General features: G+C 45.6%; 1 protein-coding gene across 1 annotated transcript in view; it reads left to right on the top strand.

Annotated features, from left to right (window-relative positions):
- The window catches only part of ME3 (malic enzyme 3), a 136,073-nt gene that overhangs the window by 88,929 nt on the left and 21,787 nt on the right, over nt 1–25,357 (top strand). The window contains exons 4-6 of the mRNA XM_055703113.1: nt 4,619–4,694; nt 9,750–9,911; nt 12,925–13,028. Of these exons, the coding sequence (XP_055559088.1) occupies nt 4,619–4,694; nt 9,750–9,911; nt 12,925–13,028 (342 nt within the window). The remainder of the gene's footprint in view (nt 1–4,618; nt 4,695–9,749; nt 9,912–12,924; nt 13,029–25,357) is intronic.

Below are 25,357 nucleotides of genomic sequence, written 5' to 3'. Positions count from 1 at the left end.
AGGCATTGATTGCATTAGATTGCATTGGATTTCCGTTTGATTGCGTGTCAGAGGCAGCAGTAGGCTAGAAAAGTGGGGCAAGACAACAACAAAACAGCCACAGAAGCGCTGGTAATTGCCAATGAAAAGCTATTAGGGAGAGGGAGGGAGACTCTGGGGTAGAAGGGAAGTGAGGAGAGATTTGGAGCTGTGAGGAAAGAAGTTGCGTAATCTTTTCACTCCCCTCTGTGTTTTGGGGAAATAAAGCTTTGCACATTCTCTGTAAATAAATAATAGTGCTTTAGAGATAGCACTGCTGGCTCCACCATACACTGTTTCTTCTAATGGGAAATAGCTCAGAAGGCAGCACCGCTGACCAGGAAGATCAGAAAGGGGACTACTACTTTGCCTTTTTGAAGAAGTAGCCGCATATTGAATAAAAACATTAAAGAATATTTTTGTTTCCTCATACCTGAGACATGTTAAAACTTATTCCTTCCCAAATGTCTAAAAGAAATGAATGTTACTCTCAAACGCACCACCAGTATGTGGCACTGCTTCCTCTGGCCATCAAAAATATGTCCTGTCTCCCTTGACCCTGAATTCTAAAACGAGCCTTGCAGTTCTGGGATTGTCTTCTTTGTGGGTCAAAATGCCATCAGGATGGCCAAGACCTAACCAGAACTGAGCATCACAGCAGGAATCTTCCCGTGGCTCACACGGTACGCTGTGTAGCTTTATAATTCCGGGAGTGCTTCCGTGAACTCGGCCAGGACAAAACCAGAACGGAATAGATACTGTCCCTGGCTTGGGGATGAGGAAAGGTCTGGGATGGTGTGGCTGAACACTCCCCACTCTGAATTACCCCCACAAAGGTAACAGCTCTCTGAAGGTTACCATTTGGCCAGAAATAGTGGTACACTGTGTACGTTATGGCTTTAAATTGCTGGGGCAGTTAATTTTTACTAAACTGTACTTCTTGTGGTTTTGCCCCTACGCTTTGTGCTTGGCTTCCAGCTCATTGTGTGCGTAGCTGCTTCTCGGGGAGCAGGGGGGGATATACAATGATTAAACCCATGTAGAATGGCAGATTCCTGGGCACAGGTGAGTTTTCTGGTCTGGAAAACCAGGCTGTGTGTTTGCCCCCAAAAGTGCCCATGTTACGTGACTTGATCAAAATGACTTGTCTTTTTAGCGTTTTATTTTAATCGAATCATTTTTATTGAGTCCCAAGGAGATTAAAGGGAAATTGCCTCATTGGGTTTTTGTTTCTCTGAAGCAATTTATCACCTGTAATCCCAAGAGAGATGAAGCAGGTATGATGACAGAGGCAGAATCTGTTACTTAGGTTGCATTCCTTCTTCAGAATGCTTAGGCTGCATCTTTTCCTCAGAAAAATCGAGTTAATTCATTTTATTGCCACTTGGATGTTTCTTATTTAGTACTCGTCCACGTAGACCAGCCTGTCCCTGGGTTCTCAAAGGCATAAATAAGCTTTTGCTCCCGTTACCTCTCCTATAATCTGTGTGCCCCTGAGAGAAACCTGGCTGCTGCTCTTCCCCATTCAGTCATCAGCAAACCTTTTGCTGAGTTCAGTTTGTGGAGCTTGTCTGTTCCTTCTGCCTTCCTTGCAGAAGGGATTTTAGGAGAGACTAATAACCCTCTGCCAGTTTTGGGCATCTCGTTTCAACAAGTTGGCCACCTCATCTCTGTGGGTGACTGTTGTCAGCAGGAGGGAGGGATCATTAAAAATGAGAACTTACCTGTGACCCCTGACTCTGAAGCCTGATGTGTGTCTCTTTCCCTTTGCATCCTGTTAAAAACAGTGAATTTGCTGAAGTGCCTGTCAGAGGTGGTTGTTGCATGCTCGGTCTGCGAAGGGACTTGCAGCTCACCGCTGCCAGGATCCCCTTCTGAATGCTTGGACACCTAACGGAGCCCACAGGGCCTCGACCAGGTGCAGGAATGGGCCCCTGCTGGGTGCCTTAATGGCATTGGAAACCTTTATGTTTTATTGAAACTGGCCCCTTGGCTCTTGGATTCAGCGTTAGGAAATATGAGGCTTGCTTAGGTATGTGCCCGCTCCCCAGTGGGGTTGTGTCAGTAAGAGAGGTCCCTTTCCCCAGGTTTGGTTTCCCTTCCAAAGCAGGTAGTGCCATTAGTGTGTTAACTGTGAGTCTAAATCAAGCAATCTGATTTTGCCTGGAGTAAGGTAAGGAGAAATTGTTCACCTGAATAGCTCCATGCACGCGGCAGCTGACAGCGGAGGTAAGCGGCTAGGACTAGGGATGTGGTCAGTGGTGTAGCCTGAAGGGAGCGAATGCGTGTCGTGGCCATTTTGTTTTCAGAGAAGGATCCAGAGAAGCCAGCGTACTCAATGGGAAGGCCTGATTAACATCAAATAAACATAATATTAAGGAAGGGAACAAAAATTCTGAGCAGGGTGCCTCTCCATGCTTGGTTCTCAGTCACCAATCCGGCTATCTAAGCCAAGCCAGTCCTTCCTCAGGCAAAACATACCGTGATGACAGCTGTGAGAGCCCTTCTCCCAAGGAGCATAGTGAGAGCAGTCATCAGATTTTGGAAGACCCAGGATGAACTCTCTCTACTGCAAGATCTGGAGCAGGGATTGGAAACCAGCCCACTGCCCTCCGGAGACAACAGTCAGAGTCAGGAGCTCCTCAGAGGCAGTGGGTATCTGCCCTCTCCGTTTTGTGTGAAACAGTTTGCAATTCATCAAGCCCCAGGACTGGTGGTGGTGGGTAGACAGCTGGGCTTCAGCTTCTGCTGTGAGCACTGGGTGTCTTTCATAGGTGAAATAGCTGGTGGACTCCCTTCAGCACTGATGAGATGAGGCACAGCTAGACACTTAAGTAACAGGAATTTTTTATGGAAAATGTTACATTAAAACAGTAGCATTCTTTCTAAATGCATATTGTAACTTGAAGTAAATGATTTACTAATTTGTGCTTTTAACTCACAGTTAGTAGCTGCTTCCTAAACCTAGATAGCAGCAGCACAGTCCCCCTTTTTTATGAAGATTGACATCTGTGAATACTGCCTTTGAGACAGGCCATGTGTGTGTGATTAGTTTGTTGGACACTGGGCACAGTTTTCAAGAGTTATGCTGGATAAATGAACCTTTACTTTCCTTTTTATGCGTTTCTGATCTTCCTGTGTGATTGTGACTTGATCAGTGTTGAAGTCAGCACTTTTGTTTTTCTTCTTTTCAAAGTAAAGGGCTTTTTCATTAGGAATCCCACAGCTGACTGTGGGAAGATATCTGCCCCCTAGAAGAGTCGTGTGAGAGAAGTCCTTGCCAGAGAGAGTAGCCCAATTATCTCTGATTATTCATCACTCATATGGACTTACAATGGAGGTTGTTTTCAAGCTTTTTCTACCTAATATTTCACCCCAAACCGTGACCAGATCTGAACTTACTGGGGCTGAGCAATAGTAAGCAGCAAAAATGCATTTCTCCATTGTTCCAGCTGATACTAATCACCGGCACAACTCCAGCTTTTGTGAGCAGATAACAAGGCAAGGAGAATGTGTGCCACCTCCTGCCAAGAGGAGTCCTCAAGTTAGAGCCCCTGATTTGTGCTGATTAGAGAGCACTGTGAGCACTGTAAGCAGTTTCCCCGGAGACAGATAATGGAGGAGGTTGCTTCTTCGGGGTTAGTGCTGCCTAAAAGGAGCTAAAATATAAAAAAAATCAACCCATAATATCTGAGCCGTGATCAGTCAATGTGAATGCTACTACTTTGGGTATTGGAAGAATCCCTACTAAGGATACTATTTTTGGTATTAACAGCAAAAAGGAGAAACAAACCACAAATCTAAAACACGTTTCAAGAATGCTGTCTTCCAGTTCCTAATTTTATTAAAGAGAAGGCATTTTTGTTTAAACCTTGAAGACATTTGTATTAAGAAGTGATGAACCTTCATGCAATCAGGTATACTCTTGTCAGAGTAAATACTTCATATTGAGGTTTCACCCAAACAGTTAATTTTCTGTTTCACTTCTCATAATTTTTGGTGGGTTTCATTTGGTGAATGTAAGTGTCAGATATTTGGGGGGGAAATGGTGTTGCGAGGGCAGGTTTGGCTTGGTCAAAGCAAATGCCATGGCAAATACTGATCCAGTCAGATCCCGTTGGAGCCCTGTTGGCTAGAGAGGGGACCCAAAATATCTAGCCCTGCAGTAGCCATCCACGTCATTGACACTGGTAGCTGGGTGAGAAGTATCGTGCTTTCACTGTTCCAACAGCTGGCAACAACAGGCTCCCTGGGAAAGAAACACCTCCCCTGCCTGTGTCAAAATTATTTTAACTAGAAAGCTCTTCTGCACCAAGGCAGTTTGCTCCCCAAAGCAAAGGTGTTTCGCAAGGGTGAAATGTGCAACGCCAGTGGCTGTGGAGTGAAGTTGCCATTAATGATCTTGAGCCTTGGGCTTTTGAAATGCAAATTTAACTTATTAGCAGTCCCTTAAGGTCTCATTTCCATGTCAGTGAATCACCTGGGTTTGTGGTCAGCAGCTCATTTCCCTTCGTTTTCAAGTTGTACCTGTTTTATTTTATCTTGGAGTTATTAGTTTTATTACAAGGCTTATTTTTCTTCTTTTTTTTTCCTTTTGTAGGGGGTTGTTTATCACCATCCATGACAAAGGCCATATCGCAACGATGCTAAACTCCTGGCCTGAAGAAAATATTAAGGTTTGTGGCATGTCTTCTGTGGACCGGGAAATTACAGGGAGCTGGGTGCAAGATGGGACATTGAATGGAGCTGCTTTGCATTATTTATAGAATTGCATATTTTAAAGGACAAGCAAGGAATTATTCCCTTCCTCAGGGAGTTACCAGCCTGGACTTCAGTTCAGCTTCAGTTTCCAGTCCAGGTTGGACTTCAGAGACTCTATCATGTTCTGTGTGGTCAAGAACAACTTTTTCAAAGGTAGCAGGACCTTGGTCAATAAAAAAGAGCATGTGTGATAATAAATATGTACAAAATAAAGATGCTAGTGAAGAAGGAAGACGTGTTGAAGAAGTGTGTGGCTAACTTGTAACTTGTTAGATGTAAAAAGCTGTTTAAGATAGCTCTGTAACCAACTTGCTTGTGGGAAGGAGTCTTCCCAAATGCAATGAGTCATGCAACATCCAGAACACTGGCAACTCTGCAAATAATGTTTGATATCCAGCAGCTGAAAATATTACTGATGCCCCACCCAAAAAGTGATCTTGTGAAGTGTTTTTTGCTAGAGCTCAGGGCTGGGCAAGTCCCTGGCATGAAATAAAGTCAACACTGAAGACAGGTCTTGCCAGTCACCTCCTTCCATCAGTCTGAAAGTATATGTGCCTAGGAATTTCCCTGGCTATTGACAGAGCTTTGGTCCCCTATCGGTCAGCTGTTTCTTCCAGGAGCAAAGGTTTGGCGACTGAGAAAACCTCACAAGCATTCTCTATTTCTAAGGGGGCGGGGGAAGGAATTTAACATGATTCCAGAAAAAGTAATCATATTTCTATAACCTTGTCTTTGGAGCCATGGAGAACAGATGCAAACCAGATACTTAGTCCTTGCTCTGTCCAAAGATCTCAATATTTCCATTTGTTTCTGACTCAAGACTGTGAGCAGAACTCATTATGGCTAATAGATACGTTTGTGCAGATGGGGAAACTGGCACAGAAAAATTAGAGACTGTTGTTGAAACAGCCCCCTCTGGCACCCAAAACAGACCATAGGAAGGGCAGTGGTCCATGGAAGAAATTCAGATTATCTGCTTTCCAGTTTTGCCAGACTACAAAAGCAGCTGATTTCATCAGTATCACTATTTTGGACTGCAGGGTTCCCTGTGTCTTTGTACACAGACTTCTCCGTGCCTGAACTGGTAGGCACTGGAACACTTGAGATTTTGAGATAAGTAGGGAGGCACCTGGGCTGCACCTAAGTCCCTGGAGGGACCCACTGTTTTTTTGAAAAGGCTGAATGCCAACACGAGTGAGTCCTGTTAAAGACAGTGAAGAAATACCTGGAGATGCTGTCCATATTTTGCTTTGTGGCTTGTTAAAGCTTCGTGGCAACAGCATTTACTATAGAAATGGGAAATCTGGGTCATACATAGACCTGGATCTCTGCCAGGAGGGGCTGGAAGAGTGCTCTGCTTAGCTTTGCAAAGCCTCAGCCAAGCTCAGTGTGCCCCACCTCCACCCCTCTTGTTGAAGCTGGGCTGCTCTAAAAGAATCATAGTGCCAGAAGCAGAACAAGCAAGAAGAAGCCATTTCTGAACATACTCATGTGGGAGTGTGAGGGTTTTGTGTCCCTTCCAGGGTGACTAATGAATCCTGCCATGAAGAACCATTGGATAAAATGGTGATAGCCCTCATCAATACCTCCCCTTGCTAATTTTCTCTTTGGTTGCTCAGTCTTGTATTCTTTTCTGCACAATGGCTGAGCTAAAGCAAGAGGGATGCAGAGAATCATACAGGATAGCATTGTGGTAGGGTGTCATCCTGGCAGCTGTGAGTTCAAACCATCTCAAAGTGAGGATAATCCAGAAACTGTATTTTCTATTCCAAGACAAGTGTGCTGCCATGCTTGCTGCTGCTACTCCCTCCCTCCCTCCTTCCATAGGATGCTTACCATAGAAGTGCACTCAGCATCTTGAATCCCCATCAGGGTTACTGCCACACAGGACTGTTCAAACTCATCCTTCCACGTAGCGTTTTCTGTTGGTGCATTCAAGGCAGAGTATCAGTTCATCCTGTAAAAGCTGACCTCAGCAGCTGATGCAGAAAACTGGGAATGCCAACAGTGGCACTTGCCTCTCTGCATTGTCTCGGCAGCTTGGAGATCGGCTCTGGATCACAGCTGGACCCATTGCAAAACTGGGCTAGCTACCTACATTGGCTAACTGGATACAGCCTATGGTCCAGAGTCATCTCAGTTAACGTCAGCTGCCTGAAGAAGACTCGGTGCCTAACCTCAGCTTGTGAGTACCTCTGCAGTGATCAATAAAGAGGGAGATGAGCATCTTCAAAGAGAAATACCCCTTTCATCCCTTCCCAAAACAGCTGCTGGAGGGAGGAGGTACACTCTGGAGGTTTCTGTCTCTCCCCATCAGCTATCAAAGAAGTTTAGAAGCTGGTTAGATGATTGGCTTAAACTGCACACCTAACCTTTAGCCAAAGACTCGACTAGAGTCATCCAGAAAATTTGTAGCACAGCTGGAAGTAGAAAATAGGTTCCTAATTGTTAAACCAGTGGTTCAGTTAGAAGGCTCTGTCCTGCTCAGCCAGAGATTAATGTCCTATTTGTTGAGTTCTGATCACATGAATATGAGCGATTGAAAACATTCCTTTAATGTGCTTGTATATCAGGTACCCACTGGAACTGTGCACTTTTTTTTTCTGGTGTTTTTCAAATCCAAAGAGCCACAAACAAATGTGAATCCAGTTTCCATCACTGATACAGACAGCAATGAATGTCTCCTGTGCTGTATTTTCTGTTCTTCTGATTTTTCTTTGTTGCCTTGAGGAGCTCTGGTACCTACAGGATGCAGCACATCTAAGGCTGAAGAAATTTTCTGTCTCTGATGGATATCTGAGTGCTATTGAGATCTTGCCTGAGAACATTTATTTGTTTAGATGAAAGCGGATCTGTGCTCCAGAGAAATATTTTTGATTCATTAGAGATTTTTTTTTTAATATTCTTCACATAGTTAGGATTTTAACTCCTTTTCATGTAATTTGCATCCATTTAAGGATAAACCTGTAGCAGTGCATGTGCTTGCTGCTTTCCCTGTTCCCATTACTGCCTTCCAGTTCCAACTGCATCCTCTGGGTGTAGTAAAGAAGTGAGCTCACACCCAGAAACAGATGGAGCCCACACAAAAAGAGACTTTCCCATTGCTAACATTTCACATTGACTCAGAAGGAAAAGCAAATAGGAAAATGTTAAAGAATGGAGATGGGTAAGTGTATCACTGCCATGACTGAATTTCCCGTGTCAGGGATCATCCAGCCTCTAGCCTAAGGATAGGTGTATAGTCCTTTTATTTGTAATAGATTTTTCATTGAAGGATCACTTTTAGGAATTCTTGTCTCCTAGTGACAAGAAAGTGGCAACAGCACAACAACACATATTCTACATATAGGAGGACCATTTCAAAATATTCCCTATTACATATTAGTTGTCACTATTATTATGTGCAATACAACCCTGGAACGTATCGTGCCTCAGACTGCCAGAGGTTTCGGGATTTTTTGCAGGAGGGCAAAGCAGATGTAAAAGGTGGAATAGGTGCATGTGTCTTCTGTTTCTGTAGTTTCTCCTCAGGCTTATTCCTGAAACAGTGGTTTAGGTTGAGGGAGAAAATAGGCTTGGGATGTGTATATAGTTTATGTTGAGTAAGAAAGGACACTGCACCAAATGAGTACAGTTCTTCCTGAAATAGAAAAGTACAGCAAGAGGTTTATTCCGTTCCTAAACAATTAAATGCTTCTCCATCACAGCAATAAATGAATGCATCTTTATTATCTAGCCCCTCCCCAAGGAAGTATATCTGTTGAGATAGCTTCTAATCTCCCATTCTCTTATTTTCTCACTAAAGCACATGCATGTGTATGTCCTAAGTTTAGCCTTAACTTTGCAGATCAGAAAATAAAGGACTTTTTTGCAGTGTTCTCCTTTGAAATCCAAGCTAAACTTGAGTCCCCCGCAGTCTGATAAACCATTTGATGTGAGCGCTTTGTTCTCTGAAGTGCTGGGACAGTGCTGAAAGTTGAAGTTTATTATTGTATTTACAGCTTTTCTCCCGCAGTGGGACTGGATTCCAGTATATTCCTGTTCTTACTGGATTTCAGGACTGCCCGAAAGAGTGCCTGACCCTGGGGACAAAATGAACAGAGTAGTTAACCTAAAAATTGGGAAGTTCAGTCAGATCTGCTCGGTCATTTGCCTCCTAAGGGATCAGTGATGTACAGTGAGGGCCGAACAGCTCAACTTTAGGCTTCTAATTTGGACAACATTAAGCAGGCTTTTATTTCCCTTCTTGTCACAAAGAAATGATACAATAACAAGAAAACCCTAAAATTATGGATCGGAGATTTTGGTGAGGTAGCACATCACAGTATTGCCGAAATGCCAAAGGCCAGTTGCACAAGTTAAATGGCAATTGTTTAACTCCCAACTGGGTGGGAAAAAAGGTCAAATATTTAATACCTGGCATGGGAGCCCCGCCACAGTCCATGCTGCTGGCTTCTGCCTGCCCGCCTTGCAGTCAGGGGAACCAGAGGCAAAGGGACCCAGTGATAATGAGTTTTGGTTTGATTATCCAGTGTTGGCTACTCCACAAGCTACTCTACAACAGTATGAAGACATGAGCTTGTTAATTCCACAGATGCAGTTCATAAGCACAAACACTTTTGTACAGCGCTCTTTTTCCAGAAAAAGAGAGGAAAAATCAAAGCCAGATCCCTTTTGTGATGCTTGTTATACAACTCAAGATGCACAAAAAGCCATGCTGGTTGGGCTCCGCTACAAGTGAAGTGTTGGCAAACAGAGCTGCTGCTCTCCCACACTGCGAGCAGCTACCCATCAAACACATTATCTCTGCCCCCAAAAATGAACGGCCAATTAACGTCATGTCATGTAGAAGGAGCAAATATCCGTTGCACGATGCAACTGCAAAATGGCATCGGCGTGAAGAGAGTGGAGCTAGTTTTGCTTCTAAAGCCTTGGCCACACCATAGAACAGTCTCATTTGATCCTCCTAGGCTATCGTGGTGACAGATGGAGAGAGGATTCTCGGCTTAGGAGATCTAGGAAGTTACGGCATGGGTATCCCAGTCGGGAAGCTTGCTTTGTACACAGCTTGTGGTGGAGTTCACCCACAACAGTGTCTCCCTGTCCTGCTGGACGTTGGCACAGACAATGAGGTAAGACAGTTTTTCATAAATCTAACGGGGGGGGGGGGGGGGGGGGGAGGGGAGAAAAAGAATTGAGATCAATGCTTAAGTGAGGCCAGTTCCCTAAATGTGGAGACAAAGTCAGAGCCATCCAAGATAAGATGATGGCTAGACCAGCACTGCAGGGAAGTGGGGAGGTTTCATTCCTCTTTGATGCTCAAGAAACTCTTGCTTTTATGGGGAACTGAAATAAACACTAAATAGCCTCGTGGTCCCCTGGTGAGAAGACTCAGAGCGGTGCCAGTTGGAGCTGAAGGGTCAGCACCACCTTTCAGCACGGCAAGGTGAGCTGAAAGGTTTTGTACAGGAAGTCCCGGATTTATTCTTCCTCTGGTAGTTGTGAGAAAACTGGCAGATACTGGTGTCTGCGTAGAGGTGACTATATTCCAGAAAATTGAGAATCCCTGGTGGGTGGTTTGGGAATGATTAATTTCAGTGTTTTGTCAGATTGCACACTTCACTGCACATGATAACCAGACAAGAAGACTCCATCTGTTTGTAGATTTTTGCCTTATGACTCTGGCTCAGAAAGGCCGAAGTGCAACATTTTAGCAATGCCAGAACAGACATCTGCGAGGATGTCATTTTTAAACGAATATCCTATAGTTATTTGTGATCGCCTGGGTTTGTCCATTTTTGTGAAATGTACTTGAGCCTCACTTGACCCCAAGTAAACCAAACACATGGTTTTTTGAGAGAAACAATAAATCTGGGGTATAAGAGCTTTGAGTTTGTCTATGAAGATAAATGAGTGCCGACATTTTGAGACATGCCAATGCTCACTGGAAAGCTAGATTTTCTGCACCTCTTTCACTCCAGTCCCAAGTGTGTCACACTAGACACTTGAAAGGAATGAAAGAAAGCAAAATCTGTGGCCCTAGATGACATCTGGGATAAGATTCTCCATTACTTCTTTGGTCTTTGGTCCCAGGATTACTTTATCCCTTTAGCACAGTGGCCTGTCATGGACTTGTGGAAGACAGGGTGTGCTCATCTCAGCCTGATCCATGGTCTTTCCTGAAAAGTGGGAACTCTGAGTTTGGACCCTCTGAGGCTAAAGCTGGAATTAAGTCTCTGTCTCTCGCTTCTAGTTTCCAGTCAATACAGCGTTGCACTTGACTTTGGCTCCTTCATCTCCTCCTTCTCCTGCATGCTGGAGGAGCCCCGCAGAGCATGTTCTGAGCCCCCCAGCTGGAGTTTCCCTCCAGAGGGACCTGGGTGAAAGTGCTTCCCTTCCCATGGGAAGCTTCTGACCATGCATGACTACCTGTTTCTATCTCAGCATCCAGGGGACACTAAAATCCAGAGTGGCCCCAATGATTTTTAGGTATCTCCAAGGGTTAAATTGTGTCAAGAAAAGGGACTCCCAGAGTCAGTCTTGGGCGCTTTGATACTGCGCAGGATCAAATGTAACTTATGTGTCCAGGAACTTCTTTGTGGAGGCAATTTCCACATCTGGGATTAAGATACAGAAGTTGCTGTTTTCCAGCAATATGAACAATATATTTCCTCACAATATAAAGAATGTGTTTATTTATTTAATGGGGTTCTCATGTGCATAAACCCAGCCTAACTGAACCCTAAGCACATCACAGGAGCACCCTGCCCCACAAGTAAACCCATTTATCAAGCATCCCGCCCCATGAATAAACGTGTTTATCAGTGCAGAAATAAGACACCTCTTCCAGGCATTCATCCTGTTTGTCTCTGCCTGTTAGTATGTGGTGAGCCTAGGGTAACTGTGGTGTTAACACAGGAACCTCAGGTAGAATGGAGTAAATACAGCAGTCATACCATAGTTTTAGCATCAGTTCCCACCTTGTCTTTTAACAGTCCATAATACTTTGTATACTCTTTCAGCAAATTGATGTTTTTTCAGAGCTTGGCATTTCTCAACTTGCCTGCAGAAGAATTTTATACTCTGTGAACCAGCCCCGGAGCACACCGTGCTAGAGGAGCAATCAGTGAAGTAATGCAAATGAGTCTGCTTTCTGTTTCATGGCCCTGAAGAGTTAATGTATCATACTCGGAGGAAAACCTCTTTCATCTTTAATTCTAAGAGAAAACAGCTGTGGCTGTAAAAACAAATCTGATTTTAGCATACCTGCCAATACATAGGGCCCATATGGCTGCAGGACAATAGGTTTGAGATGGCTCATCCCCTTCTCACATGGATGATTCAGTTCCTGAAATCGGACGGGAAGTATTGTTGTTTTGCAGTGACTCACAGAGGTGTCACCTGTCTCCTGCCACAGTTTGTCCTGAAATTTTCCTCAAAATATGCGCTGTTTCCATGCTGAACCAGTCCTTTTTAGGTGGCTTAGGGGTCCTGACTTAACACCTGCTGGACGGGTTGGAGGAACAGCCTGTTTATATATTCGTAGTGGGAGCCAAAAAATAAACTAACCTGTCGTGTGAAAATACCTTGCCTTGACACCTGCAGATAACCAAGGTGAGTGCTAAATAGGTTCAGGTCTTGGGAACATTTTGGCATCTGATCACTGGTTCTGGTCAACGCTGGGATGTCGCATAAAGACCTAAATGACACATGTCATTTCAAGTTGCTTCAGGCGATCTTCATTGCTCAAAGCACTGTCTACAGTCAACAGGCTTCCTGGTAATGTCAGTGGAAAATTAAGAACTGAATGAACAGTAAAGACTCCCCACACAGGGTCAGTCTTATGCACTAGCAGCGAGGCACCTTGGCAGAGAGCCTTTGGTAGAGCTGTTCTAGACACAGAGCTCTATTTCCTACGGCAGTCAAGAAGCATTACATCCCTCTGACTTTATTTACACAAAAAGATAGCCCGTAACTTCTTACGCAAACACTTGCTGCTCAGGAAGCGCTGTGTGACCCAGCCGTCACTGCATAGTAAGTAAAAATAGCATGACCACAACAGACAAACTTTTTGGGTAGGCTGGGACATAAATCTCTGTCCATCCATGGAAGAGAAGATGTCAACAGAATTGCTTTGTGTCCTAGGCTCTCCTGAGTGATCCACTCTATATTGGACTGAAACACAAGAGGGTTCGTGGGAAACAGTACGACGAACTGATTGATGAGTTTATGCAGGCAGTTACCAACAAGTAAGTGGGATTATATACATGGCTCCTCTGGGCTGCTTCCATTTAAGAGCAAATGTTGCAACTCGTGAAATAAACATTAGTATAATTGATCGCCCAAGCAAAGAAAGGTCATTTAAATGCAAGTCTCCTGGGTGGTCTACAAATGGCTCTTTGTGCTTGAGCGCTCTGTGTCAAAAATATTTGTCTTCAGAGAACTGAAATGAGACTATTTATAACCATTTCCTGTCCATATAGGCCAGAGGTGTCAAACATATGCCCTGTGGGCTGTATCTGGCCTCCATCATGCATTTATGAGCCTCGTTCAGCACAGGCAGAATCTAAACTTCGGTTTGTTTACATTTCGTAAAGGAAGTTTTTAGATTTCACCATTGTGAAGGAAATCATCTCAATGGAAATGGCATGTTACTCCACACGGTGATGTCTGAGTCCCCAGACTGCCTGTCTATCGCTTTGTTAAAAATAGGAGCTTCCCTGCTGGCATTTTAAGTCTGTGAAGTGAGATGGCCAGGCATATACGTGTATAAGCATTGTCTTTTTAATGGTGGCACAGAGCAAGTTTGCATTTCCATTCTTACTTACTAGCTGGGCTAGAGGGTCTCTGAGGTACCAGGGAGTTTGGGAAGAGCAGAACCACAACCTCAGTGCTGTATGGGCACCTCTTGCACTGCATTGAGTTCCTTTCTGGAAAAAAAGAAGTATGTTAGAATCTCCATGACTATCAGAAGTTACCATATGAAGGAAATTGAGAACAACTGTTAAGGAAAAAAATAATAGTCTTTGGAAAGCCCAAGCTCCTAAGCAGCTTTTTCTGCCTTTCCCAAAGCAGCAGGTGATACTGATAAGGACTGGCAGGGAGCTGCAGCCTGTGCCTGATTAATAGGCTGCTGCCTGTCTGTGTGTTGTAGGATCTTTTCTTCACAGCTGAAGGGGGTATGTTTGATCTTCCCTCTTTCTGCGTGTCCAGCCGGCTTTATGAGCATGTGTGTGTTCCTGCATATATGGAAGGGAGTGGGTGGTGCGTGTGTCATCAGCTCACAGTTCATCCTTGAGGTAGGAGGCATCATGCCCAGTGTCTAATGACAACACCTACCCGTCCATTGGGAAGCGTATCTTCTCCATGTCTGACCGCCCAGCTGGCTGTGGGTGGAGGGATGTAGGAAACAGGGGCTGAAATGCTGAGGACCATTCAGTCACAGCTGATGAACCAAGTTTTGAGAGGGACGAGTGCGTCAGGGAGCATTTCAGCATCTGTTGATGTGGTGGTTCTGTGCGGCATGTGTAACGCTGCTGTCAGGACAGGAGTCTTGCCTTTGCTGTTTAGCAGCATGGTGTAGACATGTCCCATGTGACAGCCAGCCAGTACATCAACCCACCCAGCTGCAATTGCCCACTTACTGTGCAGAGATACTTGCTGTCAGTCAGTGCTATAGCCCCTATATCTGCAAATATGAACATAGTAGTGCTGCCTTGCCGGTTGGATTAAAAATACCTAAGAGTGACTGCAGAGAAGAGACTTTTGTGTTTGTGCTCTGGTTTGTCCTTCTTTCTATTTGGTAAGAAAGCTTGACTGAAATATCAGTTGGCTAGAGCGTGGTATTATGTTAGACACTTGTGGGTTACCTAGGGGAAAGCAATTCATGGAGGTTAGAAAAGTGGTCAAACACAACTAGGAAATCACAAGAGTCTCTACAAGTAGACAAGATTTAAGAGTTGTCAGGGTTGATTTATGGGGTTTTTGTTCATTTTGGTTGTAGTCACTAATTAATCCTTCAAGGAAACTATCCCACTTCCTTCTGGCCAGGACACCACAGGGGTATTGCAGTGTTGGTGTCGGTGGTAGAATGGGGACAATAGAATTGACAGCTCAGATGATGGGCTCAGCCATCATAGATTTATGCTCGTTGTGTTAAATGTAAAGCTTATTGCACCCACTACTCCTTCGATGTCAGTGACAGGGCCAGAAAGACAATTCGTCTCTTTTGTGCTTGCTGCTGGAGGAGAAGGATTGGCTGTTGTTTTCCTCTGGTTAGTTTATATGAGCTAATCTCCATGTTGAAGGGAGAAGTCACTTGGCTATGAAACAATGAAATCTTATCTTGTGAGGAGGTGATGTCATGTCTAATGCTTTCATCCAGGTACTGGGAATCAAATTCCTGGGGCCCGTGTCCCAGCTTTTCTATTTCTCTTAGCCAGGATGAATTGCTTGAACACAGTAAGCCCCCAAAAAGTTATCTACAAAGTGGGGCTGAGATATTCCACTTTGCACTTTTCGGTTCCCATCTGTGAAGTATTTGGAGATCCTTGAGTGAAAGTTGCCATTACCCTATGTTACCATCCTGACCACCAGCATACTTTAAAGCGTGGCTGGAGTGTGATCCTCTGTGACCTCTGGGGTGGTGAATAATCCTGCTATCAGCCTGGGTCTGGCAAACTTACATGAAACGGATTCATTTGGTCTCAAATTTCCAGTGCCAGTGCAATGACTGGATGCAACCCAGTAGGAGCTCTTGCATCTGTTACGAAAGGAAGCAGAAATTGTTCAGAAGGTCAAGAACATGCTGCTTTATTGTAGTCTGCTTCCACATATGAGGAAACCTGTGAGTATGAACTGCTGTGATCTTCGGTCTGCTGTGATTTCTTCTGCAAGTCTATAATGTCACATGCAAATTCAGTTATCTGGGGAGAAATCTTTTGGGTTGCCACAAATCTCTTGCAATTTGGGCATTTCCTTTTCAGCTTGATATTCGTGCAGAAATTCTGTCTACTTCCTGAGGGTACTTCAGCTTCTCATGGAAACCATTTGTCAGTTCCTCTGCAGGAGTACTTCCCACCCTGTCAAATCACTGCTGGCTCAAGGGACATTTGTCACCAAAGTGGAATGTGCCAGAGCCCACAAGAAAGCCAGGGAAGCGAAGATTTACTCTTCTAATGGAATAATAATATCAAACAGATGTCAAATTTCTATAGCTGGAGACCCCTACAGTCAGCAGAAAGGGCTCCTGGTCTTGTAATAGCCACCTAGTAATGAAACGAGGAGAGTGTCAGAGGCTTCAGAGTTAGCACTTACAGTACCTTGAAATAAAGTGCAACTTCTGGGCAATTTTAGAAAGAAAAGCCCTTTCGGAAACAGCTGGATGCATTTCTGCATTTTCCTGCTGCCTAAACCTCCATTCATTACTCTTTCACCTAAAAGACATGAAATGACTGAGCTCTTTAACAGGAGTTCCAAGCTATGCATTTTGCTCCTCTTGGGAGGCAACTATATGCAAAATTTGGCCCGTTGAGCCTAGCCTATGACCGAATGAAGCAGCCTGACAAATTGCTGTTTTCTTACAATGAGTAATCTGCTTTGTATGGGAAAATGCACTGCTACAGTTTTCCCTCTCCTCAGTTACCATGGCAAAGGGCAAATCAGTTTTATTCTTGAACTGGTACATTTTTGTAGGCTGGAATAGATTTTCACCTGAAGTGTCCAAGGATTGTAATCTGAGTAACCCACAGAATTTCTGGGGCTTGCCTATATGAGCAAATTAAGGTTGAAGTCAAAATGCCATGGGAGCTGCGCTGGCGCGTGTTCTCTGGGCTCTGAAGGGCTTCAGCCCAGCATCTACACTAACAACATGCATTAATCCTTGGACTCTCGTCCAAAGCAAGCTACCACTGGATTTTTTTTTCCTCCTTCTCTTTTCTCCTAAACTGGTATAGAAACTGGAGACCAGTTCCTTATCTGTCCTATTCCTTTCACTCCTTCTGCAGTTTCATCATACGGTAACAGGGCAGCTTGGTGGCTCCAAGTGGCCAGAGGTATTGACAGATGAGCTGTCCCCAAGCTTCAGCCTCTGTTTTGAATGCTGGCCTCAGTCACTTGCCAGCAGATGCTGAGCACGGAGCCTGAGATTCTGTGAGGTGCAGTTCCCTACACAAGCAAACCATGTTGCAGAAGCTTCATTAAGCTGTCATAACTTCACTCCCCTTTCCTTTCCCATCAGCGTTTATTACCAGGGTGACCAGGGAAGCAGAAGCTTTCTGTCAATCAGCCTGTGCCATGTGGCAGAGCACAGAAGACCTCAGGAGATCAAGCACTCCGTTTCTCAAAATGGGAGAAGAAGGAAAGTAGCTCTGCTTAGTTTGGTTTTCCTTGAGCTTGTTTTATACCTGATTTCTCTTTTCCTAATACCTTCCCAGTACTTTCACCCACAAACATACCAAGTCAGGTCCCATGTGCTCTCCAACAAGCAGAGCCTGCTCAAAAACAAGCTGCCTCTCTTCCAGCAGTTCTCCAGGGCTGTGGATCACAAATTCACCAGCACCTTTCAGAAACAAAACCACCAGTACAGGTGCCCCCGTGTTATTTCTTCAGCTGCTCTAGTTAACTTGGCTAATTGATCTTGAAAGACTTAGTCCCTAGGCACTGCTGGCCTCCACAAAGCCCTCACATAATACTGCTGGCACCTAAAGTCCCCCCTCAGCATCTCTGTGTCGGTTAGGAGACCCGCACACCATCACCAGTGCCCGGGCAGGGCTGATGGTATAGACCGACTCCGGCCATCACGGGAATCCAAGGTGGATATTCTTCTTGCCCATCTTCCCCAGTGACCATGGTCAGAGCTCTGGACTCTGACACCATCCAGAAGGAAGAAGTGACGGTAATGGGAAGACCCACCCCTGCTGTCCTTTATCCTAGCTTGCTGTGGGATGAGCTCACTACTTTTGACCACTGGATGATATTTAAAGTCAAAGGATAATATTTAGGCTTTATTAGCTTGGTTTTCTGCTACTGAGGAATGATTGAGCTCCCGAGGTGCTGCTACAGGATCTCAGTGGTAATGGACTTTTATTACCTTGCCTTCAAATCCTCTGGGATAATCCAGCTACAGATGTCAAAAAGCCCTCTGCTCTAGGCTTTCTGTCTGTGTTTTTCCACCTAAGCCGGATTTACCGCAGCTGGTTCAGACGTAGCTGGAGGAGTTCTGCTTGGAAGGCAGGCGGTGAGGCTCCATTCCTTGTTGTGTGTCAGAGGGTAGCTCAAGCCTACATCTGAGGGTCAGCACTAATACGGTTGCATCTCTTGCTTATGCCTGGCTCCTAATAAACCTTGTACTTCCAGCTGCAGTCTTTCCTCAGACCCACTGCCAGGTTGACATCATTTTGTATAAAAAACCAAGAATGGCCTTAGCAGCCATTAGTGCTGGTCTTGGAAGTCATGAGATATGCTGGGCAAAAGAGTTGTTGCAGGTTTTTCTGCTGTAATCACTATGAGGAAGGTTGACTATGATTTTTCAAGATTTTTTTTTCCCCAAAGAACTTTGTAATTGATCTTGGCCTGATCTTGCCTCATATCCTGTCTCTAACAGTAGCTCATAGCAGATGCCCTGGCATATGACTGTGAACAGCAAGCATGCAATCCTTGGCATGCCCCCCCAGCTTCCAGTAGTGCAAGATTCAAGGATTTCCTGCTATCTTTGTGCTTCAGGGGTCACTTTCATTGCCTTAGCACTCACTGAATCCACAGCAGGCTCTGTGCCTCAGAGTGTGGTGTGGTGGCTGTGTTTATGTTGGCAGAAACCTAGTGAGACTCCAACCCAAAATCGTCTGCAGCCTAAGACAGATGGTGAGGCAGGCAGCAGGTCCTGTTGGGTTCACGATGCAGCCCCCTGGCATGGGTTTTCTAAACCCAAGACCCAGAGTTCCAAATTTTGTATTGGCTACAATTCAAAAGGCTACAAGTTTTTGCAAAGCTCCCATCTTTTGGCTCAAAACACACATTCTAGCATAAAAGGAATTGCGTTTTTATCTCAGTCATGATGGCCTTCATAACTGCTACATCTGCTGTTAACAGTCATGACCTCTAATGTGGATCCTTGGGTTTGACTTTAAACGCACCGGCAATCAAAGAACCTTACTCACTACGTTTCCATTTCAAAAGAAAGTTAAGATATGATCATGTTTTCTAACTTACCTTTTCATCTCTCCTTTTAACACTAACACTATTAGAACTATTTCATGAGTGATATAAATAGTACTAGTAAATCACATCATGGTACCGGGTGAGGATTTGAAGGGTTTTTTCAGTGGATTCAGAACCAGGTCAACTTCTAATTTACCAAAATTTTAGTTTTCACTGACATTTCATTTTTTTAAGGGAAAACTTGCTTTCTTAGCTGTGTGGAAGTCTTAAAAATGAAAGGCTTTTTCTGATGTTAAGTATAACATCTGTTTGCAGCCTGTAAGCATACAAATTTTGTAAGCTCCCCCTGTAAACAGTAGTGCACTTGCCTGGGCCCATGCCTCCAAGTAGTAAACTTGTCTTCCTATTTTCTCTTTGCCATCTGGGTTTCCTCTTCTTGGCCAGAAACACATACAAATATGCAAACACTGCAATCTTGACATGAGATTTCTGAGACATGAATGACATTAGAAAAGCTTTAGCCTTCTGGGACATTCTTATGCTTTTGTGTAACTTCTTTTGCAAAGAGCCCAACAACCATACCAGAGCTGCCACTTGGGCTATCAGCACACTCAGAGGGGGGAAAGAACTGGATCTCTGATAGCAAGAATGAGTCTGGGCCTTGCACCCTTTTTCTGTAGGATTAACAAAGGTAATTTTTTCCCTCTAAGCCTCTTCTTAGCTTGGCAGCAGTGTTTCCTTGTTTAGGATTGCTGGTTCTGTCTCTATTTCTAACATGGATGAAAGTATATCTTGTTCTGTGCCTTGGATTCAGATGAGACAAGTCTAATTTTCTTCTACTCTTGTTTGTAAAAACTCAGTTTGCAAAGACCTTATGGGAACTGCTTGCCTTTTCTCTCTCTGAATCATGGAATCATAGAATGGTTTGGGTTGGAACAGACCTTAAAAGTAATCTATTACCACCAGCCCAGGCTGCTCCCAGCCCCGTCCAGCCTGGCCTTGAGCCCTGCCAGGGATGGGGCACCCACAGCTGCTCTGGGCAGCCTGGGCCAGCGCCTCACCACCCGCACAGTGAAGAATTTCTTCCTAATATCTAACCTAAATCTCCCCTCTTTCAGTCTAAAGCCATTCCCCCTTGTCCTGTCACTGCCTGCCCTTGTAGAAAGCCCCTCTCCAGCGTCCTTGTCGGCCCCTTTAGGCACTGGCAGCTGCTCTAAGGTCTCCCCGGAGCCTTCTCTGCTCCAGGCTGAACAACCCCAACTCTCCCAGCCTGTCTCCACAGCAGAGGGGCTCCAGCCTCTCAGCATCTTCACGCCCCTCCTCTGGACTCGCTCCAACAGGTCCATGTCCTTCTCCTGTTGGGGGCCCCAGAGCTGGACACGGCACTGCAGGTGGGGTCTCACCACAGTGCATTAGAGGGGCAGAATCCCCTCCCTTGACCTGCCGGCCACGCTGCTTTTGACGCATAGGATACAGTTGGCTTTCTGGGCCGTGAGCCCGTATTGCCGGGTCATGTTCAGCTTTTCATCCACCGATACCCCCAAATCCTTCTCCACAGAGCTGCCCTCAGCTGCCCTTTTGGGGACATGCCTGACCAAACTGACCCCTAAATGTGGCCAGGTGTCATACAGCAGAGTACTGCTGGGCTGATCAGAAGAAGAAGGATCATGCTAACAATTTTACAGTAAGAATAGCCTTGGGGCACTGGCCAGACTCAGGTGCTGGTGGTGTTTAACTTGCTAGAGTGGACTTTGGTTTTCCAATCCTAAATGCTCATCACTTGCCAAGCATGATTTTTTTATGATGGCAGTCTCCTTTACAGAAAATTTCATTTTTCTTGGAAATCAGAACTTTGTTTTCTGGTGTACCAAGCAGCAGCAAGAAGATCTCGAGGACAAGGGCAAGGACAATTTGGTTGTTCTCTGCCTGGTTTTATCTAAGACTATGAGTAGGAGTCGCAGCGCATCAAAGCAGATCTCTTCAATCATGAATGACTGAAAGCAGTGCTATAAAATGCTAAATTCAGACAAGGATTGGAACTTCCTTCTTGTGATTATTTCCATAAAGGAACGGGACCTTCTTGCAAATACTTTTTCATGCATATAGGAATGTTTAATACTCTCTGTTCATGGTAAAAAAAAATGCCCTTTTGATACTGGTCGGCGAAGACACTGTGCAGGTGCCCAGGCCACCCTTGAAGTTCTGACTTGTGCAGTTTTGGCCAGATGCTTCTCAAATGGTGACTGCTGCTGCCTCGTGAATATTTTCCTCTCTGACCTCATGGCTTATAATGAGGCTGGATGAACTCAAAGAGGTACATACAAATAAGGATGAAAGAACAAAAGCTGCATAATGGAATTGTTCAGGCAATTGAGAAGTCTCTTGAATAAAGAAGCTGATAGCATTGTCATCAGGAAAACATCTGCCTCCCTCTTCTGGGGTTCACACTCTTTTATTCCACACTTCGAGCTCCTCCAAGAGAGATGTGTATCATCCTCTGCAGGGGATACAGACTTTACTAAACAGCACCTTTCCTGTCAGCACAGCCCTGAGATCCCGTGTAGCTCTCGGCTGACAGTAACAGTACTGGAACAGCAGTACCGTGATAAACAAAGCTTGAATCCTATGCTTGTTTGTTTTCCAGGAAATTGAATAATTTCTTAATAAAGATTTTGGGTGGTAACTTTTACAACACACTTTTAATGTTCTATGTGTTTAGCTCCTAGAGTCATCCTTCCTCAGGGTGACAGTCTTATGCTATTAGTTTGATCAATAGTATATTATTTCACTAAAAAGACTGTTTGTGCAAAATTTGCTAGGCGAGATCTGGAGACTGGACTAAATTGAGTGTGTGGGATCATTGTATGAAGCATCTCCCAGTGAGGCTGTTTTTACAGGAAGGTTTTTGCAAGATATGGGAAAGACAGAATTTGGGTTATAATTATTTATGGCACAAACCCACAACATATGCAAAGGAATGAGACAGCAATTATAGCAATAAAAAAGATTATATTAATCTTTACCGTGAAAGAGTAGTGATTTTTTTTGAGGAGGAGGAACTGAGAAGGTACATCTTTTTGTTTCCAATACTATAAAATGGCTTAAGTAATTCCAGAGATGGTGGAGAACAGGGTCCTCCCCGCGGGGCGCAGCCCCTCAGGCCCAGCCGGCTCCAGCCCCCCCGGGGGCACCGGCCCTGCCCGCAGCCCGGCCCCGGCCCGGGCTCCTCCCCGCGGGGCCACGGGCCCTGCCCGGAGCCGGCTCCAGCGCGGCCCCCGCGGGTCACAGCCCCCCGCGGGCACCCCCTGCCCCGGGCTGCGGGGGGGAGCTGCTCCCCCGCGGGCTCCGTGGGCTGAGGGGCACAGCCTGCCCCGCCGGGGGCTGCCCTGCCCTGCCCGGCCCTGCCCTTCCCCGCGGGCTGCCGGGGAGCCTCTGCTGCGGCGCCCGGAGCCCCCCCGGGCTCCTCCGGCCCGGCCCGGCCCGGCCCTGCCCCGGGGGGCTGCGGGGCTGCTGCTCGCCCCTCCCGGCCCCCCTCGCTGCCGCCGCTGTTCCCCCCCGCGGGGGTTTTTCCCCTTCTCAGCCCCTTCTCCCCGCGGCGCTGCCCCCGCGGCTGCGGGGCTCGGCCTCGGCCAGCGGCGGGCCCGGCCTGGAGCCGGGGGGCAGCGGCTCTGCCGGCCGGGGGGAGCTGCCCGCGGCACCGGCACCCGGCCCCCGCCAGCGCCCGGGCACGGGGACCGCATACAGCACCTCTGTAAGACAGGCACAGAAATGCGCTGTCCGAGCGTGCTTTTCCACAGACTGAAAATGTCTAACTCATGCTAAGGGGAAAGCTCCAATCCCACAAGGAGATACAGGACTGCAGAGATGTGCACAGTTCGGTGTGCCCAAGAGGAATGGGAACAACTTTGAATCCAAAATCAGAAGGTCAAAAAACAAAACCTTCCTTTTTTGACCGGGGAAGAAAGATCTTGGGAATGGAAGGAACCAAACTGGAGATTGGCACTTGCTGTATTTCAATGTACTTCATCAGTCTGAAACCCTGATACATTTGAGCTTTCCTTTTAGATAAAGGCAATTAGATCCTGGGTGTTTACTAAGGCCCCAGATGGCAAGAAGATGTGCTGCGTCCAGCTCTGGGGCCCCCAACAGGAGAAGGACATGGACCTGTTTGAGCGAGTCCAGAGGAGGCTGTGAAGATGATCAGAGGCTGGAGCCCCTCTGCTGTGGAGACAGGCTGGGAGAGCTGGGGTTGTTCAGCCTGGAGAGGAGAAGGCTCCGGGGAGACCTTAGAGCAGCTGCCAGTGCCTAAAGGGGCCGACAAGGACGCTGGAGAGGGGCTTTCTACAAGGGCAGGCAGTGACAGGACAAGGGGGAATGGCTTTAGACTGAAAGAGGGGAGATTTAGATTAGCTATTAGGAGGAAATTCTTCCCCGTGAGGGTGACAAGACACTGGCCCAGGCTGCCCAGAGCAGCTGTGGGTGCCCCATCCCTGGCAGGGCTCAAGGCCAGGCTGGACGGGGCTGGGAGCAGCCTGGGCTGGTGGAAGGTCCCTGCCCATGGCAGGGGGGTGGGACTGGATGGTCTTTAAGGTCCCTTCCAACCCAAACCAGTCTATGATTCTGTGGTTCTATGGTAGAATGAATGCCTTAGAGACATGAGTCATTGACGGTCAGCATGAGATTACTGGAGGGAGTGACCCTTAGCTGGCTCTGCCTTTCCTGGATTGGAAACTATTCAGTCCTGATGTGACCTGCTGTTTTTGGCTTCAAACTCTCCTTTGGGCTCCAAGCTGAAAGTTAGGAGATGAGTCACAGGGATCAGTTGAAGCATGGAGGAATCTATGAGAACTGGCAACAAGCCAAGCAGACTGACCTCAGGAATCTCTTCCTACCACAGCAGTTTTCAAGATCTCTTTGCAGGGCCACCCTCAATTCTAGCTACAAATTTAAGGATTTTTAAATTTCTTGGAGGGGATCTTCAGAAATCTGTGTTCAAATACTCTTTAAAATTGCTTTCTCTATTAAAAGGCGTCCTGCACCTATAGACGGCAAGTGTGGGTGTACCAAGTGGGACTGCATTCATATCAGATGTCATAAGTTAAACTAAGCAAAATTTCTTAGCTGGTTAGACAAAAGCATACCTCACTAAAAATTATTCCTCCAAAAAGAAATCATTAATTTTGGTTTCTTAATGGGAACCACAATGTTTCCAATGAAGCGGTTTTGTCAAAATCCAGTTTTCATTTTAAAAACCTTACAATGGGGGGAGACTGGCCAATATAATTAATTCTATCCTCAAGTATTTCCATGTATGCTGATAGGGGATCACTTGGATACCGTACAGAAGGGACGGAGCAGGGCAATTTCTGTACAGAAGATCAACAAAGAAATTACAGGCTTTGAAGGACAGCAAAGCATTGCAGTTGAAAGGGTGATAGGGCAGTGACCTAGGGTGCATGACATGTATTTAAGATCTTCCTAACCAGCTGTGATAATTAGATAACATTAGATTATCTCTCCTAATTTAGGTGTCTAAAATTAGACATCTAAATTCAAGTTGGTCACCTTAGTATGTCTTCGCAGAAACTGTGGAGAAAGAGGCATCTCCAGAGATGTTATCTGCTTCCATTTTCCACTTAGACTAGCTCAGAGAAGTTGCTGTTGGACGTGCCTCTTTCTCTCCATCGTCAGAGAAGGCAGTCAGAGTTGTATAGCTGGGCATTACACAGCCAGCTTTTAGATACGTAAAGGTAGTGGAAGAAATCCCATTTTGCACTGCATTTTGCTGGCTGAATTCCAGTACAAGTAGCAGCTCTCTGGCCGCCCTTTCCCTTTGCAGTAACAAGTATTCTCCACCTTCTCACATGAGCTGGATATTTTATTTTTTTTTTTTAGCATTGTTGCATATTAAACCACTTCTGTGCTCCAGTCCCAAGTTGGCTACATTTTACTTTTGGATGCCACCCAAATGCTCTTTATAAAGTGCTCTGAATTCCCTTGGGATGAAGCAGGTTACTCAACCTGTGAGTTACTGTGCTGTGGAGGAAGGACAGTAGAACTGACTCATCATGTTGATACTCACAAAGATGTTACTGCAGATGGCCCCAGCAGCCGTTTTGTTCATAGTCCTTGCTAAGTTTACCCTTAGACTGCTCAGGTCATCATAAGAAGGAGCATTACACACAGCCACCAAAGTACCATTAGGAAAGAGCAGTAAGCATTAACCCGTGGATTTCTAAGATGGCTCAGTAAGTAGGCTGCCCAATTTGTGTTTAATTTCAGTGACTTTGAGCAGCACAAGTGCTTTATAGTCCTCTCAAAACCCCAATATGGTGGGTAGCCGTTGAGGACTAGGTTCATCATCCTGACATTCCCCTCTTTAATTGTGAATCTGAAATATTCGGTTCTTTCATTTAAAGCA

The sequence above is a fragment of the Falco cherrug genome, chromosome 2 (genome assembly GCF_023634085.1).
Source record: "Falco cherrug isolate bFalChe1 chromosome 2, bFalChe1.pri, whole genome shotgun sequence".
In the NCBI taxonomy this organism is placed as follows: Eukaryota; Metazoa; Chordata; class Aves; order Falconiformes; family Falconidae; genus Falco; species Falco cherrug.
Note: the sequence above shows the minus strand (reverse complement) of the source record. Positions and strands in the feature narration are given on the sequence as shown.